Source organism: Elaeis guineensis, chromosome 1, assembly GCF_000442705.2.
Source record: "Elaeis guineensis isolate ETL-2024a chromosome 1, EG11, whole genome shotgun sequence".
Classification (NCBI taxonomy): Eukaryota; Viridiplantae; Streptophyta; class Magnoliopsida; order Arecales; family Arecaceae; genus Elaeis; species Elaeis guineensis.
The window spans coordinates 32914746-32934232 of record NC_025993.2 but is presented as its reverse complement, the minus strand read 5'-3'; the positions used below and the strand labels follow the sequence as shown (position 1 = coordinate 32934232).

At 37.9% G+C, this 19487-nt stretch overlaps 2 protein-coding genes across 2 annotated transcripts; both read left to right on the top strand.

The window, feature by feature from the left end:
- The first annotated feature begins 996 nt into the window (after nt 1–996).
- Nucleotides 997–2038, top strand: LOC105038102 (protein DMP2). Its single transcript, XM_010913790.4, has one exon. It carries the CDS (start codon nt 1197–1199, stop codon nt 1806–1808), a length of 612 nt encoding a protein of 203 aa, XP_010912092.1. The 5' UTR covers nt 997–1196; the 3' UTR covers nt 1809–2038.
- A 3136-nt stretch (nt 2039–5174) lies between these two features.
- Nucleotides 5175–6354, top strand: LOC109505493 (uncharacterized). Its single transcript, XM_019848262.3, has one exon. The coding sequence runs from the start codon at nt 5262–5264 to the stop codon at nt 6042–6044; it is 783 nt and encodes a 260-aa protein (XP_019703821.1). The 5' UTR covers nt 5175–5261; the 3' UTR covers nt 6045–6354.
- Nucleotides 6355–19487: the final 13133 nt, after the last annotated feature.

Sequence of the window (19487 nt, the reverse complement as noted above, 5' to 3'; positions counted from 1 at the left end):
ATTGGATGGCAGACAGCAGGAGGCGTAAGGGTGACCAGAGGTCCAATATACAGAATCATCATCTTAAGTTGGATGGAAATTAGGATTTCCTTCTTGTTTGGCAAGAAGGCAGGAACACTTGTTTAAAGGTTAGTGATATTAGATTGGGAATGACCAAATCAAGTTCAGTAATCAAATTGTCTACTGAATTGCTAAATTTTAACCAGCAATCCATCTACAAAACTGGATGATGCAGCGGGGAAACTTCCAAGATGTCAGAAAATCTTTTGTCCACTAAATTTTTTAAAGTTTCATATCGAAAGCTTGAAAAAACTGTTTTCATATTGCAGGATCCACAATTCAAGACTACATATTTTTTAAAAAAAAATTCTAAACTAACTAAGTCAACGTTATTAATCCTCATTATGTCTTGCAAGCTAATCCGTTCTAATGTAGTCTGATTGGAAGGAAACTTCAGCAAGTATGGTTTCCGGAATATTAAAGCTTTGGTATGACTTGTACATCTGATTTTGACGTCACCAACCAACTATGGACTTCCAAACCTTTTAAGCATCGGTCGGCAAATAATTTAAGGAGGTCACCCATGTTTCCGGGGTGCCGGGTGCCGGAACGGCCATGCAACTAGCCTCAGAAAAGCATTTGAAAAGGTGGAGTATGGAGTTCATCCCTGTTCCAGAATGGATTCCAAGCCAAGGCTATGCTTGATGGAATAAGACTTTATAATTATGGTACCATGTCTCTATCAATTGGGCTTGCTTCCCCGCATCACCTTATTGCTGTGCCTTGTTATCTCATTTAACCCAGTCACCATATTTCTTTATTTATATTAGCTGGTGTGAATGCCCTAATCACCTTTGTTCTCTGTTTTTTGTCCTTTTTTTTTTTTTTTTCTTGTTTCCTTTAAGGAAAGGAAAAATAGTGTGGCTCTCTTCTTGGCAGAATAGAATGAGAATCCTATTCACATTATGAATACTCCTTTAAAGAGAAGCTCAGGTGGGCCCATGGGGTAAGGGTGAGCTCACATACCCAAGAGTGTAAGCAAAAATATTCTTGCCAAACTCACCGTACTTGGAAGCAACCTTCTCCTCTCTTCCTCTACTTTTGGCAGCCCATACAGCTATAAATATGAAGAGAAGAATACTCTTTTTAGATAGCCAGGGATTCAGACAATAGATCACTCCAAGACAGCAAACAACATGGCAGGATATTACCAAAAATCCTCTGAGAAAATGAATTCAGCATCCCAGTCCACTAGAAGCAATGCAGAAACTATGGGGGATAGGGCCTTCAAAGGGATAGCTGACCTCATAAAGCTCCTCCCAACTGGGACCGTCTTCCTCTTCCAATTCCTCAATCCTCTGTTAACCAACACTGGCCATTGCCACACCATCAACAAGTACTTGAGCGGCGCGCTCCTCACCATCTGTGGCTTCTCTTGTTGCTTCTCCTCCTTCACTGATAGCTATATTGGTGGTGATGGAAGGGTCTACTACGGTGTGGTGACAAAGGATGGGCTGTGGTCCTTCTCAGACCCGAATGCTAGCTCGAAGGACCTATCGAAGTACAAGCTAAGGTTTGGAGATTTTGTTCATGCCTTCCTCTCACTGATTGTGTTTGCAGTGATTGCATTGTTGGATGACAACACTGTGTCATGCTTTTATCCATCTTTCAAGTTTGAGGAGAAGACATTGCTCATGGTCTTGCCCACCGTGGTTGGTGGCCTGGCTAGTTTTGTGTTCATGGTTTTCCCTAACAATCGACATGGAATAGGGTATGCTCCAACCGGGAACACACAGAACTCTGATTGAATTTAGCAACACTCACCCATGCTTCGGTGTGATGTTCATGTGAAGAAGATTGTTTAATTTGTACGAAGAACAGGAAGGCATGGTTCCGCTTTCCTCTTGCATGTACTAGTCCAAATGTGAGTAATTCAACAATCATAATTTATTAAGTTAATTGGAGAAATGAGTGCATGTGTTCCATTTTTTTTTTTTCTATGTATTAATGCACAGTGCTTCTTGGTTTATGTTTGCAATTGTATTTATCTGCACTCTCTAGTTTGTTGCCAACTTTGAGGATGAGCTCAAGTTGATGATTGTAATGTAAATCCTGAAAAGGTACCTCATCAACCTAGTGTCATCTTACACTTCGCTGAGAAGCACAGCATTTTTGAACGAGTCCTCCAGGCTCTCAATTATGTACGGCATTCCACGTATGACCGGACCAACAATTAGTATCTGATTTCTTCGGAAAAAAAAAAAAAAAAGCAAAAATAAAAATAAAAATAAAAATTGCATCTAGCATCGTTTCTATAAGTAATGGAAGTTATTACAAAAACAAAAATATGGTGACCAAATATGTTTTCTGCATTAGATTCTATATCTCTTTTATTTTTTAAAAAACAAAGAGAACAAAAGGTACCAAACTGGCCAAAACTTTAAAGTTTTACTTGTAATTGCAGTCTTACTTGTAAACTTTGTATTTTTATATTTTTTTATTTAGATGGCTCAATAATTGAAGTCTTACTTGTAAACTCTGTAACTAATTTTTTTAGCTTAGAGATATTTTCAAAATGAAGTTGTTCAGCATCTGAATGGCAATGAAGCTTTTCGTTCAATTTAAGAGTTACTGGAGAGTGCCAATTGGTATAGTTGGTAAAGTCATTAGGTGTTGTTACCAATAGCATGAGTCCAAAGAAAGGCTGAAGAAGAGGATGAGTGAGGGGAGATGGGAAGAATAAATAGAGATATGAGGGTTTAGACTTGGGAAACACCCCTTTTTGCCAAAAATGGACATGTGTCAAAATGATGAGCAAGGGAAGTGGTTATTGCAAGTACAAGATGGTGATGGAGCTGCAATCAAGTTATTGTAAAAGCATGGTTGGCTTTCTGTCTAAGCTGACTTTTCACCTTTACACATCTGTTCTGTCTTCGAGGTTGTGTGCTGTCCAACTACTTTTTTTTATGTCGTTATGGTCAAGTAACTACAGTTATTGCTTTCTTCTTTCTTCAGTCCACGTGTCTGTTCAATATCAACTTTACCGTGTACATGGTTCCTCTAACTCTTTTTCTTCGTAAATAAAGCTAATAGTTCTCTGTTTTAACAAAAAAAGACAATGATAACGTTTGGTGTTCGACGGAGAGCAATGCTATTCAAATTAACATGGAACACTTGAGATAATCTATTTAAGAAGCATACTTGATAGGCGTTCATGATTTGATCATAAATTGAAATTTTTATTACACTTGTTTATTATATGCAAGAAACATTTCGTGAAAAAGGTGCAAGATTGATTTCTCTCTCTCTCTCTTTTTCAAAGTTAACTTACTCCTCTTCAACTATGGTAAGAATAACTATATGAAGCAAACCCTTTAGTTCAATTGTGGCTGCAAGGCAGAGTAAGATGTGGGATCTCTGAAAGCATCGACTAATGGATATTTAGAACAACTAAACCACTATTGTTAGCTAAATTTCAACTTGTCCTGGTATCCTTGTTGGAGCATGGGTTGTAGTTTTCGGAATTTTAGGATCCATTTAGTTGGGGTATGTAATAATTCATAAGAATCATTTATCTAAAATATTATATTTAATTGAAGATAAATCTACATAGGAATATGATCAAATTTATAAATATATTTTTAAATATAAAATAATTTTTTAATATTATGATAGCATTGTCATCTCCAATTAGTTTTTATATAATGACTATAATCACATAGTCCTTTATATAATATCATCTCCATCTTAAATTTTTTACAAAAATTCTTTATGGAATGAATTTGGAAAGATATCAGAACAAATTCAATAATTATGTATGCAGCTTTATTAGGAGCATTTTTTTTCGAGTATAGATTACTGTTATTTGAAAATTTATCAAATACAGACCCTCCTATGGTATTTGTTTTACTTTCTCTCTCTGAAAAGTAAACATGGAGCCCATCAACTTTTTTACCATCTCTTTCTTCTTTTTTCATACCAAATATAATAATCTGACATGGAAATCATTTTTCCATGCCAGATTCCCCTAATCAAATGGCCTCTTAGAGTTTAATGTGTATGAAGAGGATAATAGCTTCCAATTTTTTGGTTAACAAAATAGGAAAGAAGATTTGAAACAATTGGGCCTTGATATTGTTTGAGAGCAGCGGACTGATAATATTGGCTACAGTTTATTCATGTGATAAGAGTTGTCTACAAAAAAAAATTATTATCCTAAAATGTTACTAGTTTATCGGTCTTATAGATTTTGCAATGAATTGGTATGCTATAACTTTATATCATTTGAAATATACTTTTGGGCCAATTCACATGATAGCCATGAATATTTTTTTCCCCTTTACGTGGCCAAATTGAATATTTCCACCTAATGCTTATACATAATCACAAAGTTTGACAAATTGATATTGCCGTTAACTTATACATCAAGTAGGGACAAAATAAACTGTATCACTTAACAAGTGTACGACAGTATACGAGAGATACATAAATTAAAATCTACCTCATCAATCATGATGCACACATTTTCAAATTTGGCAGGATTTTAAATTTACCATGTTTCAATGATTAAACCATCATAAAATATAAGATCATTTAATATCATTCATCTTAACACCTACTTGATATTTAGGTTAGAGTCCATCAAAATACATGATTTTTGGCTATTAAAAAATTTAAATGTAAATTATCTTCAGTTTGAGTAAATCATTATAAACTTTGAATCATTAATTATTTTCTCTAAGACTTAAACGTATAACATGTAATACAACTATTAAATTAATCAACATTGTAAATAGCATTATAATGAAAAGTTCACTTAATGAAAAAAATATTTTTTTTTCCTAATCATACCATCTCTTTGAAAAGAAATTGACGCAATAGAATTGAACTTTAGAAAAAATAGCGGTGTCAGGTTCTTTTGGTTGAAAGTTAGCCGCATTAATTATATCACAACAAACTGTAATTATTATAATAATTATTATGACAGTATGGTAATAAATATAACCATAACGGCCTTTTTTTTTTTTTTTTTTTTTTTTTTTTTGAAAAAACGTTACATTTACTATTTTTAGTGTGCAAGAGAAAGATAATCCCCAGCTGCCACTCATCCCTATCTCCAACCCAGACCCTTCTTATACCGCTCCCACTCTCTTCTCACTTCCTCCTTCGCAGCACCAGAGCAACGCTCGCTCCAAAACAAAATGAAATAAAATATTCAAAAAAATAAAGAAAAAAAAATAAAGAAAAATAAAGAAGGAAACATGCTGACTCTGTGCAAGATCCATACCTTACTGGGTTTTTCCGACCAGTCCACCGAACGCCGGAACCCTCCCTACCGCTGCCGGAATATCCCCTCCCCCGACGCCGACGGCCTGCGCCTCCTCGTCGGAGACACCCCCAAGCCGCCGAACATCGTCGAGTCCTCCGCTGTTGGCCCCGCAGGGAAGCCACCGCAGCGGACCGGCGACCTCGGCGCCCGCGGCCTCCACGAGCTCGACCATGGAAACCTCCGCCTCTGCACCGAAAACCTCGGCTCCGAGAGCTGCGACGACGGCGGGATGGGGATCGACGAGATCGGGGGGTGGACGCCGGAGGAGGATGATCGGAGACTTGAGGCGCGGCCGTGGGGGAGGAGGAGGAGGCCGCGGCGGTGGAGGGCGGAGGCGAAGTTCCCACCGCCGCTGCCGTGGTTGGTGGGGCGGGACGGACGGCGGAGCCGGTTCATGCGTGTGGTGAGGGAGGATGGCCGGGTCGTGCTCACGGAGGTCCGGATCGAGCGGCCGGAGGTGCTCCGTGCATCCCGCCGCGACGGCCGCCTCCGATTGGAGCTCGTCGGAGATCCGAATCTCCAGGTGATGATCTCCAATCCAGAACAAGAGGAGGAAGAAGAGATCGAAGAAGAAGTGGCAGCGGAGGAGGATGACAAAGAGGAGGAGGTGGCGGTGGCGCGGAGGGTGAAGAGCGAGGGAGCGAGGTGCGTGGAAGAGCTGAGCGGTAACGGGGTACCGCCGTTGTGGAGTCACCGCTTCGTGACGACGGCGTAAGCTCAGTGGCACGGTTCTCAAAGGGGCGAAGTATTCCATGGTAACGGATGGTGGCCTTAAAAAAACAAAAAACAGCAAGAAAAGGACGGATTTACGCGCAGGGGGGAAATGCGGTGCGATTTGGAGCTGGTGGGTTCGTTTATATCGACCGCGGAGTTTCTGATCTTTTTATTTATTTTATTTTGTTTGCTTATTTTATTTTACTTTTACTTCATTTTAAAATGAAATTAATAGTTTTAGATTTTTTTTTGGTGAAAAACAATGATGGTAATGTTTGGCTGGTGATAGATGGGTTTCAGTGATTTAATTTCATGGGAGATACAGGGAATGGCTGGAGTCAAATAGAAGAGGATGTAAAAAGAGAGTTTGAATGACTTATTGTTAGTGATTCAGTAAATAGGGGGTCAAAGAGAGTTGAGAGCTGACCCTGAAGTGCTGATGGAACTCAACAAGAAAATAGGAACAAAGAATGGATGGCCTCAAGCTGGCTTGCTCAGGTGGATGCTGACCTGTCTGATGTGTGTAGATTAGATAGAGCCTCATTTATTGACTCATCACTTGAAGGGTGCTGACGTGGCTAGTTGCTCACAGATGTAGCGTGTGAGAGAGAGAGTGTTTTGCTGGTAGGCACAAGTTGAATCCATGAAAAGCTAGTTTCAAAATTCACTTTTTTTTTATTTTCATTTTTTCAACGTACATAACCTCCTAAATATTAAAATTTATATAAATATTCTCATAAAATTAATATTTATATATATCCTTATAAAATATTGATTTTGTATATATACTCCTATATTTTTTTTCTGTATATATGCATACACTATCTAATATTGTTAAAAAATTAATGGTTTAATATTTAAATGATCGGTAATTTTAATGAATATACATACAAAAAAAATATTTATAATGATATACACGCAAATATCAGCTTTGTAAGGATATTCATATAATTTCATATATTTAGAAAAATTTATATATATAAAATTTTAATTTTATTTTCATCTATTTCAACTTGTTAACACTCAAATTAGCCCAATACTTCGTTCTTAATATTTTTTTTGTGAAAACATTCCTCAGAAAAAAGATCAATTCGGTAATTAGATAAAAAAAAAGTTTATAGAAGTTCTTTCTACTTTGCTTTTCTTGAATTATAACAACTATTATATCTTATTTCATCAAAAATTATTTTATCATAGTAATTTTAAATCAGCTATTTGCTTGCACATGAGGAGTTTTCCAACTCTAAAAGATAAACATTGCAAACCTCACACATTAAAAGATAAATATTGTAAATCTCTTACAATATTTTCCTTTAAATAATTCATAAATCTAAAGATAGGTCCCCACCATCTTCATATAAAAAAAATATAATGAATTAAAAATTTCAATGGCAATGAGAGGGATTTAGATTTTGGTAGCGAGAACTCAAGCAAAGGAAAGAAAAAGAAGAGAATGATCACATAGGAAAAGAGAAAGTTCAATCGATCAAATAAGTTAATCTGTTATCCACTTCGAGGATAAAAAGATAATTTCATAATTTTTATTAATTTTTAATTAAAATAAATATGATTTTGGCTAACAATATTAACTGAATCATTATGGCAAAAGTAGCCATACAAAAATAATGTTTGTGAGGGCACGCATGAAAATATCAATTTGGGAGGGTATTTATGTAAAATTTATTATTTAGAAAGGTATTTATATAAAAATTCAAGAATTTTTTTGCATGTATGTCCTGCTAAATATATGAAATTTAATGAATATCCTGTAAAATTATGATATATATATATATATATATATTCTTATATTTTTTTTCGTGTCCACCCATTAAGTATATTTTAGTCATTTAAATTTTAAATCATTAATTTCTAACAACATTAGATGGTATGGGCACAAATGAAAGAATAAAGAAAAAATAAAGGTGTGTGTATAAAATGAGTATTTTGTGAGAGTATACATACAAATATTAATTTTGAGAAGGTATTTATGTAAATTTCAATATTTAGGATGGTATGTATGCAAAAAAAAAAAAATTCTTGAAAGTGCATATAGCACCTATTTTTTAAAATACTAGGATAAAATAGTTTCTATTGTTCAACTCATTATTAATTTGATAGATTATCATCTATTAAACAACTATCAAGCTTTAGTTTTTCTATAATTATATCACAAAGTACCCAAATGAGCGATTCATTCATTTCTTTTCTTTTTTAATGAAAGATATTTGGAATAATATAATCGTCACTAAATAAATGACAAACAACCAAATTAGCTATTAATTGAGTTATATAAGTCTATTTTGTCTTAATAAACAAAAAAAAAGTAGTTACTATATATTCTTTTAGAAAATAAAGTGATCATTTTAAAACTAGATTTAGGGCTAAAATTGAATCAGATACGGATTGGATATCATCATGTCACGCCCCAAATCCGGGACATAACACGGTCATCCTACCAAGGGATGGACCCACGATAACACGAAGCCAAATTCATCTTCTTAAATATAATAACAGGTGTATCACAAATAAATGTAATAATAAAATTTAATTCAATTATTTAATTAAACCAAAACTGGTTCAGAGCATCTAAATCCAAAGATGAAATAATCCAAGTCTTAAAATTCATAATGACTACAATCCATAAACATAAACTGAATTCCTAGTGCAAAATTTTCAAGCTTGCTTTGCTGATCCCCAAGCCTGGATTCCCTTTTCTTCGGTCCTAGCCTTATTTCTCTGTACATGAAAAAGAAAACAAAAAGAATATGAGCTACACTAGCTCAGTAAGTAGAGTTTTGCTTCCTTACCGGATCAAGCATAAGTTTTCTATGATAATGCATCATTTAGCAAATAATAATTATTGCAAAAATAAATATTTCATAGAGCATATAATAAAACAAGTTATAAGCTCATCATGCATGCATAAATCATGTATATTTCACAATTATGAATCGTAAATCATTTTCATCATGTATTCATGTCATGTTTCAAATCATTGCTCACAGACATTCATGCTAAGGTCACTATTATACCCGTGACAGGGCCATGTTTCTTAATCGACAGAGTTCTTAATTCATGTGCCAACTTTATACCCGCTGGCAGGGCCATGTTTCGTGTGGATGCTAGCTCCGGATATCGACCTTCCCGAAGGGATTCATTCATAGCTATCTGAGAGCCTTTGAAATCATTTTTATCTTTTTCTTAAAATATACATATACATAAATAGAAAAACAATGAAATTCATAATCATGCTATTTTTATAAGATATATTCATGAAATCAATGCTCATAATAAAATATACTTTTTCATATCACATATGCCGATCCTTATTTTATGAAAAATTTTGATTTTATCAATAGCAATTCTTTACATAAAAGTATGACCATTTCAAAATAAATAAGGAGCTTAAAATCCACTTACTTCGATCATCCGGGACCTTTTAATCTTCCTTAAAAGAATCAGACAGTCCTATTTAAAATATTAAATTATTAATAAATTTTATATATTTAATAAAATTACATAATATAAAGAAATGACTGATTTGATGATCAGTCAATAAATCTCTCTCTTCGGCTCTAAACCGATTTAAGGTCATAGGTCCCTAGGAGTGGAGAAGATAGCCTAATAAAGGATTCATAGGATTTCTTGAAGAGAAAAAAAAAATTTTTTTAGAGAGAGAAAGTAGAGAGAGAACGAATCCAATTCTAGAGAGAGAAAGACTTTAGAGAGGGATGAGAGAAGCTTTCTCTTTTTTTTATTTTTTTATTTTTTATTCTTATTATTTTATAAATATATATATATATATATATTTCTTTTCTTTTTCTTCTTTTCTTTTCTTTATTATTATTATTATTATTATTATATGATTATATATTTTTTTTCTTTTCTTTTCTTTTTTCTTTTCTTTTTCTTTTCTTTTTCTTTTTCTTTTTCTTTTCTTTTTCTTTTTCTTTTTCTTTTTCCTTTTCCTTTTCTTTTTCTTTTTCTTTTCCTTTTCTTTTCTTTTTCTTTTTCCCCCCGTGGCCTTCTTTGGCCGGAACAGGGGACCTAGAGGTCCCCATTCCCTTATGTCGGCTATTCACGGCCACTCCTTGCCCGGCGGCAAGGGTGGCCTTCCCCCGAGTTCGGAGGGCCCGTACCGGCAGTCGGTGGTGGCCGTCGGTGCCGAAAAATCAGAGAAAGAAGAGGCCGAACAGAGGTTCTCTTTTCCAACAAAATCCAGCGACACCCATCGCCGGCAATCGTGCCCATAGGCACTGAAAAGAAGGGAGAGAAGAGAGGAAGAGGAAGGAGACCTTACCACAACCTCCGGTGACCCCCACCGGCGTGAAATCGCGGCGAATACAGGTCGAGGAGTCGCGGCTTCAAATGAGAAAATCGGAGAAAAATCTCTGACAATCATCAGTGACTGATGGATCTACCCTTAGAGGAGAGGAGGGGGGTTCTTATAGAGCTCGTCCTAGGGTCTTTTAATGGCCCTAGGACTCCGATTCTTGATCGGAATCGGGGAAGAGGAAGACTCCGATCGGGAGTCTTCCTCCTTGCTCTGTTCTTTTTTTTTTACTGGGCTTAGTGGGCTGGGTTATCACATTCTACCTCCCTTAAAAAAAAATTTCATCCTCGAAATTTAACATACCTTCATTTTCAAATAAGTGTGGATATCTCATCTTCATATCGTCTTCAAGCTCCCAAGTGACCTCTCTCTCTTCATGATTACTCCAATGAATCTTTACGTATGGAATGATATGCCGTCTTAGAACTTACTCTTTTCGATCAATAATTCGGAGGAAAAATTCTTCATAGGTTAGATCTTCATGAACTTACAATGGCTCATACTTTATCACACTATTTGGATCAGGTACAAACTTTCTCAGTAGTGAAACATGAAAGACATTGTGCACTTTGGATAAATCTGATGGTAAGGCTAGTTCGTATGCAACATCTCCTACTCGATTTAAAATTTCAAAAGGTCCAATATATCGCGGACTCAGCTTGCCATGTCTCCCGAACCTCATGACACCCTTAGTAGGTGATATTTTTAGAAAAACATGATTACCGACCTGAAATTCTAATTCTCTTCTTTTTCTATCTGCCCAACTCTTTTGTCTATCCTGCGCTGCCTTGAGTCTTCTCTTGATTAGATAAATTTTATCTCTGGCATCTTGAACTAACTCGGGACCTATTAATTTCTTTTCACCCACTTCATCCCAATACAGAGGGGATCTACACTTTCTTCCATATAGGGCTTCATAGGGTGCCATCTGGATACTAGAATGAAAACTGTTATTATATGCAAATTCAATCAATGCCACATGATTATCCCAATGTCCTCCGAAGTCAAAAGCACAAGCTCTTAACATATCCTTCAGAGTTTGAGTTGTCCTTTCAGATTGGCTATCGGTCTGAGGATGGAATGCAGTACTAAGCCTCAATTCTGTTCTCAAAGCATCTTGAAAACTTTTTCAAAATCTAGATACAAATCGTGGGTCTCGATCAGATACAATACTTATTGGAACACCGTGCAGACGTACAATTCCATCAATATACATCTGGGCTAACTTATCAAACGGAGTGCCAACTCGAAAAGGTAGAAAGTGAGCTGATTTAGTAAGCCGATCAACAATCACCCACACTGCATCATTTTTTTTTGTTGTCCTTGGAAGTCCAGTAACGAAATCCATCATGATATATTTCCATTTTCATTCTGGTATCTCCAATGGTCTTAGCAGACCAGCAGGTCTTTGATGTTCGACTTTCACTTGTTGGCATACCAAGCATTGAGATACAAACCGAGCTATCTCCTGCTTCATTCTATTCCACCAGAAGAGTTGTTTTAAATCTCTATACATCTTTGTACTACCAGGATGAAAAGAGAAACGAAATTTATGGGTTTCTTCCAAAATTTTCTTTTTTAGTTCAGGATCACCTGGTATACATAATATGTTCCCAAAATAAAGAGTTCCATCTGTATGGAGTCTAAACTCAGTTCGTAATCCTTTCTCCATGTCCTTCTTAATCTGACATAAATGAATATCATTTTGTTGGGCCGCTTTTATCTGTTCGATCAATACTGGTTGTACCATTAAATTTGCTAACATATTCTTAACATCAGTACAAGTCACTTCAATTTGTAAATCTTCAAGATTCCTAAGAATTTATTGCTGAAAGGATAGCAGAGTCATCATATTCGCTGAAAACTTCCAACTAAGTGCATCTGCCACCACATTAGCTTTTTCAAGATGATATTTAATATTTAGATCATAATCTTTTAATAGTTCAAGCCACCTTCTTTGCCTCATGTTCAGCTCTTTTTGAGTAAATAAGTATTTCAAACTTTTATGATCAGTAAAGGTTTCACATGATTCTCCATATAAATAGTGTCGCCAAATCTTTAAAGCAAAAATAATAGCTGCTAACTCCAGATCATGGGTCGGATAATTCTGCTCATAGACTTTTAATTGTCGAGAAGCATATGCTATGACCTTATCATTCTGCATCAACACACAACCTAATCCTTTCTTAGAAGCATCACTATAAATGACAAATCTTCCTTCATTGGATGGTAGAGTAAGAACTGGGGTAGATATCAATCGTTGCTTCAGATCTTGAAAACTCTGCTCACATTCACTGCTTTATTCAAATTTTATTTGTTTCTGAGTTAAGCGAGTCAGAGGAATTATAATTTGGGAAAATCCTTTGACGAATCTTCTATAATAACCAGTCAAGCCTAAGAAGCTTCTAACTTCCGTCACATTAGTCGGACGAAGCCAATTTACCATGGCTTCTATCTTCTTTGGATCGACTGAGATTTTTTTCTTAGATATTACATGGCCGAGGAAGACAACACTATCCAACCAGAATTCACACTTGCTAAGCTTGAAGAAGAGCTTCTCTTTTCTCAAGGTCTGAAACACGATCCTCAAATGTCTCTCATGTTCCTCTATATTTTTAGAATACACTAGGATATCATCAATAAAAACAACAACGAATTGATCCAGATACGGATTGAAAATCCTGTTCATCATATCCATAAAAGCAGCCGGTGCATTGGTTAGTCCAAAAGTGAAGCAAAAATTTAGTACAGGGGCAAAATGGTAATTTTAAAACTTTTTCAAAATTACTATTTTACAGCAGAATTATTAATTAATCTCATTAATTAATACTAATTAACCCTACACTAGGATCTAAATATGATACAACAGTATGCATTTAAATTTGAAATTCAAATTTGAATCAGTAAACGTTTTACAGTACTGTGTTCAGAACACATCACCTTTTGCGGGTAGTCGATCACCGCAATCTGATCACCGTCGGGGGGATCTGATCATCACATCACAGCCATACAAATATCTGACCTCTGTGGATCATCCACATGAAGCTCCCGTCTGATCAGCTCCTCACGAATGCTAGTTCGTGATTTCACTCTTTTGATGGTAGATGTTGATCGAACTCCTTCGATCGATGTGTGCCGACTTCTTGGATACTCCGGATCATTTGCACAGTTGCTTGAGAGGCTGATGGATCTCTCCCTAAAATTTGGTAGACTCACGACACTCGTGGCACACCAATCTCACTTCCCGAACCCTAGGCAGAAACCCTAGGGTACACACCAAAAACTCTGTGCTCAATTTTCTCTATTTTCTTTCTTTTTCTCTTGGAAGGTTTTGGACCTTCACCTTGCACAGAAGCCTTCCTCACGCCCCAAAGTTTCTCTCCTAAAATTTCTACGCACGTCCCATCTTTCTCCTCTTTTTAAAACAACGTCGAACGTGTCTTATCCGTGTGAGAGGATAAAGACAAGAGGTTACACATTTGAATTCAAATCAAATTTGAATTCAAACGAAAACCAACTTATCCCTATCCTTTTGGGCGTGAGAAGAGAAGGGGCGTGGCTCTTTGTGCATAGAAAATATTTCACGAGAAACCTTTTCTCGTGTAAGTAATGTGGCGCACAAAATGGATAAGGATGAAAGGGCAAGTGATAAGTTATCCATTCAAATTCAAACATGCTTTGATTTTGAATGGCTAACTAATTATTTTATTCATCCATATGGCGCACAAATGAGGGCGTGGGGAAGGGTTTTGCGTGAGAAAAATTTCACGAGAAGTTTCTTCTCGTGAATTCAAATGGGTGCAAGAAAGTTGGGTGTCGCAGAGAATTTAAAACAAGGTGGTTTGATTCAAATTGAGCCAACCTAGTTTAAAATAGGTTAAGCACAATTAGACCAGATTAAACCCAACATAATTAGGCTTAATTAAGCTCAATAAAATCCTAATCAAATCAGGAATTAACTAAATCTAACCCCTGATCAAATCAGGGACTAAACCACCTTAGCGATTAGGTCAACATTTAACCTAATCGGGTCAATCCAAACTGAATCCAATTCAATTGGACTTGATCCAAAAATAATTACTCAATCAAATTGAGTTAATTAGTGATTAAATCACTAATTAAACCTCTCATAAATATTGAGTCCAAATCCGATGGGCAATCAGGCATCAGAGACCATCGATATGAAACCCTGATCAAAGAGTTCAAATTTCAAATTCAAAATTTGAAATTCAAAATTTTGACCCCGGTACCCAAAATGTGTGGAACTCATGATTAGAGAATCTTAATTCTCAATCATAGAGTCCCAGATAGATAAGACTCATAATCAGCCATCAGATCAGAAAGGAACCTCTAATGTGTGTGACCCCGCAGGTTCGAACCTAAACCGGTAGCACAGGAACCAATTCCTGTACTAATCGAAGTGACCATCTAGCAATGGTACCCGATGATCGGATAGGTCGAATAATCGCAATCGCAACATTCAGAACCTACGTGAATATGGTTACCGTATAATTCATCCCTTTTGACCCCTGTGTTTAGGATGACTCAGGGTTAAACTGTCAACCCTGATGATATCATCCGAATCGTGCTCAACTCAATTAGTCCCGTGACTCCTCACTAGGACTACCCTGGCCAAAGTTTTGCTAAATTGAAATACGACTGTACACAGCTCCTAAACTGGAGTGGTCAATCCCATCTTGACACACGCACCGACAAGTCAAGTACTTGACTACACCCAGCAGCCTTCCGTCACTGAATTAGAAATTCAGGTAGTCCAGTGCCTAAGTGCAGTGAGTTGCTTGCAAGTCACCGTGGCGGTCTCAGGTCGGAGGGACATTTATACCCATATCCCATCGGAGCAAATCTTGACAGCAGAAATAGCTCCGGAGTTGGTCACGTTCAGTGCAGATGTACCATTACATCTCACCTGTATGCCATACCAGTGTCTCCACACTCTTTGGTTATGAAGACAACCAACCCATATGGCACACAATGACCTATGCTCAATAAACGTTGTCGTACTTGGTAATAATGTATCATTTGGTCGCGAACATGTTTAAGGACTAAGCGACAAATCCTCCTTTGTCGAGTCTAAATAGTCCTAAGGACTTCACCACAACACAGGAGTTCATTAGAAGATGAAACATTTGTGATGAAAAAATACCAAAATAACTTTTATTTATTTATAATTCATGTACTAATACAAAAAGGAGCACCACCGTCAACAGGCTGACGATTGGCTTTGGGACACTATTCCCAACAATCTCCCACGTGGCCTAAAGCCTATCGGTGCAGTATCTAATACCCATCTTCGACTTGTAGTCGTTGAACTCCTTCACCGCAATGGCTTTAGTGAATGGGTCGGCCGGTTCTCCTTTCCGTCAATCTTCTGAAGGTCAACGTCACCTCGATCCATGATCTTCCGGATGAGATGGTAGCGGCGCAGAATATGCTTCGTCCGCTGGTGTGCCTTTGGTTCCTTCGCCTGAGCAATGGCTCCAGAGCTGTCGCAGTAGAGCAGAACTGGACCAACAAGGGAGGGTACTACTCCAAGCTCGGTGATGAATTTTCTCAGCCACACCACTTCTTTGGCAGCATTTGATGCAGCAATATACTCCGCTTCGCATACTGAATCAGCCACAGTGTGCTGCTTGAAACTCTTCCAGCAGACAGCCCCACCATTAAGGGTAAAAATAAATCCTGACACACTCTTGCTATCATCGCGATTAGACTGAAAACTAGAGTCTGTAAACCCTATAAGTCTCAAGTTCGATTCACCATATATAAGCCACTGGTCCTTAGTATTTCTTAAATACTTCAGGATGGTTTTAACAACCTTCCAGTGATTCTCTCCTGGATCAGATTGGTATCTACTCACTACCCCTAATGAGTATGCCACATCTGGTTGTGTACATGTCATGGCATACATGATAGATCCCACTGTCGAAGCATATGGAATCCTACCTATACGCTCTCTCTCTTGAGGTGTTGTCGGACAATCCCTCTTCGAGAGAAAAATTTCATGGCCTATCGGTAGATAGCCTTTCTTGAAATTTTCCATGCTGAACTTTTTTAGCATAGTATCAATGTACGTGGACTGGGATAAGCCAAGCAACTTTTTGGATCTATCCCTATAGATCGTCATCCCTAGGATGTAGGAAGCTTCTCCCAGATCCTTCATGGAGAACTGTGACGATAGCCAAATCTTTATTCCCTGTAATGCAGGGACATCATTCCCGATTAAGAGAATGTCATCCACATACAATACAAGAAATACTACTACTGGACCATTAGCCCACTTATAAATGCAGGGTTCTTCTCCGTTCTTAACGAAGCCATACGTTTTGATCGTCCTATCAAAACGTATGTTCCAACTCCGAGATGCCTGCTTAAGTCCATAAATGGACCTCTGTAGCTTGCACACCTTAGACTCATCTGTGGATGTGAACCCTTCAGGTTGTATCAATACACCTCTTCGTCCAGCTCTCCATTTAGGAAAGCTGTCTTCACATCCATCTGCCGATTTCATAGTCCAGATGGGTAGCTATCGCAAGCATAATCCGAATGGATTTGAGCATTGCCACAGGAGAAAATGTCTCGTCATAGTCTATACCATAACGTTGACGATATCCCTTGGCAACCAGACGGGCTTTATAGGTCTCCACCTTTCCGTCTGCACTCCTCTTCCTTTTGAAGACCCACTTACACCCTATGGGTTTTACTCCTTTGGGTGGGTCAACCAATGTCCACACATCATTGACCTTCATGGACTCCATTTCGGATTTTATGGCCTCTAGCCATTTCTCAGAGTCAGGTCTCTGCATTGCATCCATGTAGGTGATCGGATCCTCATCGTTTTCATCAAGTTCGACAGGATCACCATCCCGGACCAAGAAACCATAGTATCTGTCCGGTTGATGTGGTACTCTACCAGACCGCCTTAAGGGTGCATAATCAATGGGCTCTGGATCTGATCTAATCAAATTCGGTTCAGGTTCAGTAACATGTGTCGGTTTTTCCACCTGTCGAACTTCGTCAAGTTCGACTTTAGAGGCAACAGTTCCTTCACTAAGGAACTTCTTTTCTAAAAAGATTGCCTTAAGGCTGACAAACACCTTTTGCTCATCAGCAAGGTAGAAATAATACCCTTTGGTCTCTTTTGGGTACCCTATAAAATTACACTTGTCAGACCTAGGTCCAAGCTTGTCTGTAATTAAACGTTTAACATAAGCCGGACACCCCCAAATCCTAAGGTGCGAGAGTACTGGCTTACGTCCTATCCATATCTCATATGGCGTTTTGGCTACAGACTTACTCGGAACTCTATTTAGAAGGCAACAAGCTGATTCGAGCACATATCCCCAGAGGAAGATCGACAGACCAGCAAACCCCATCATGGATCAAACCATGTCTAACAGGGTCCGATTCCTCCTTTCAGACACACCATTATGCTGTGGTGTTCCAGGAGGAGTCCACTGAGAGAGAATCCCATTCTCCCCTAGATACGTCAGAAACTCATTGGAAAGGTATTCACCTCCTCGATCAGATCGAAGAGTTTTAATACACTTTTCAGTTTATTTTTCTACCTCATTTCGGAATAGTTTGAACATTTCAAATGATTCTGACTTATGCTTCATTAAATAGACATACCCATACCTAGATAGGTCGTCTGTGAAGGTTATGAAGTAGAAAAATCCACCTCTTGCACTTAAGCTCATGGGTCCACATACATCAGAATGTACCAGACCTAAGAGTTCACTGGCTCGCTCACTTTTTCCAGTAAAAGGTGACTTGGTCATCTTTCCAAGAAGACAGGACTCATAGGTTGGAAGTGATTCACAATTAGTAACTTCAAGAATTCCTTCTTGAGCCAACCTGTTTATCCTGTTCTTATTGATATGACCTAGCCTACAGTGCCAAAGGTAGACTTCTGACACATTATCTATTCTAGAGCGTTTACCGAATTTTTGAACCACATTAACAGGCTGTGATAGTAAGTAAATTTTATTATTTAATTGTCCAACAAATATTGTAACACCATTCAAAATGATATTGCAAATATTTCTTTTTATTAAAAAATCATAACCGTACATGGCCAAAAGGCCTACAGAAACAATGTTTAATAAAAAACTTGGACAATAGTGACATTCACTCAGAATTACATTACGAGAATTGATTACAAGACTCATGATTCCTAAAGCTAGAACTGGAACTTTGCTTCCATCTCCAACATTCAGGAACCTCTCGCCTTCATCAAATCTCCTACTGACCTGCAGACCCTGCATCGAATTACAAATATGATAAGGGCTTCCGGTATCCAATACCCAGGCAGTAGTATCACAAATCGAAAAGTTGCAAGGAGTTATCATATAATTACCTTGCTTCTTCTTTGGCCTGTTCGGGTCCAGGGAGGCAATGTATTGAGGACAGTTCCTCTTCCAATGCCCGTGCTTCTTGCAAAAGAAGCGCTCCGCCTGGCTCTGGTCGTGCTTGCGCTTCTTGGTCTGACCCCGTGCTACTGTCCCAGCATGAGATTGCACCTTTTTATTTTTCTTCTTCTTGTTCTTCTTCCCCTTCCCAAAGGGTTGACGACGAGAAGAAGACCCTCCCACTACATTCACCGACCCCTTATGGAGTTGGTGATCCTTCTCAAAGTTTTGCAGCAACCCCAACAATCCGTGGTAGTTTACTGCAGGCTTTGTCATTCGAAAATGAGTAAGGAATGGGAGGAAGGACTTGGGCAAGGAATTAAGGATCGCATCCTTACCGAGCTGCTCGTGCAGAGGAAAGCCCAATTTGCTTAGGCGCTCAATCATCTCGATCATGTACAGTACATGATCAGTGACTGAGGCCCCATCCCTCATCCGAGCATTGAAAATGGCACAACTAGTTTTGTGCCTTTCAACATCGTCAGGCGTGCTAAAGGAGTCGTTCAACATTTGAAGCATCTCCTGTGGCTGGGCATTCTCAAACCTTCGGCTGAACTCATCATTCGTTGCTGCCAGCATAATACATCGAACGGTGGTGCGGTCATTGAGCCACTTCAAGTAAGTGTCTCGGATCGCCTTACTAGCATTCGGAGCTGGCTCCTCAGGTGCTGGATCCGTTACT

Bases quoted from the DNA above. Each gene is read 5' to 3' on its own strand.
- LOC105038102 (XM_010913790.4), top strand. From the start codon at position 1,197: ATGGCAGGATATTACCAAAAATCCTCTGAGAAAATGAATTCAGCATCC.
- LOC109505493 (XM_019848262.3), top strand. From the start codon at position 5,262: ATGCTGACTCTGTGCAAGATCCATACCTTACTGGGTTTTTCCGACCAG.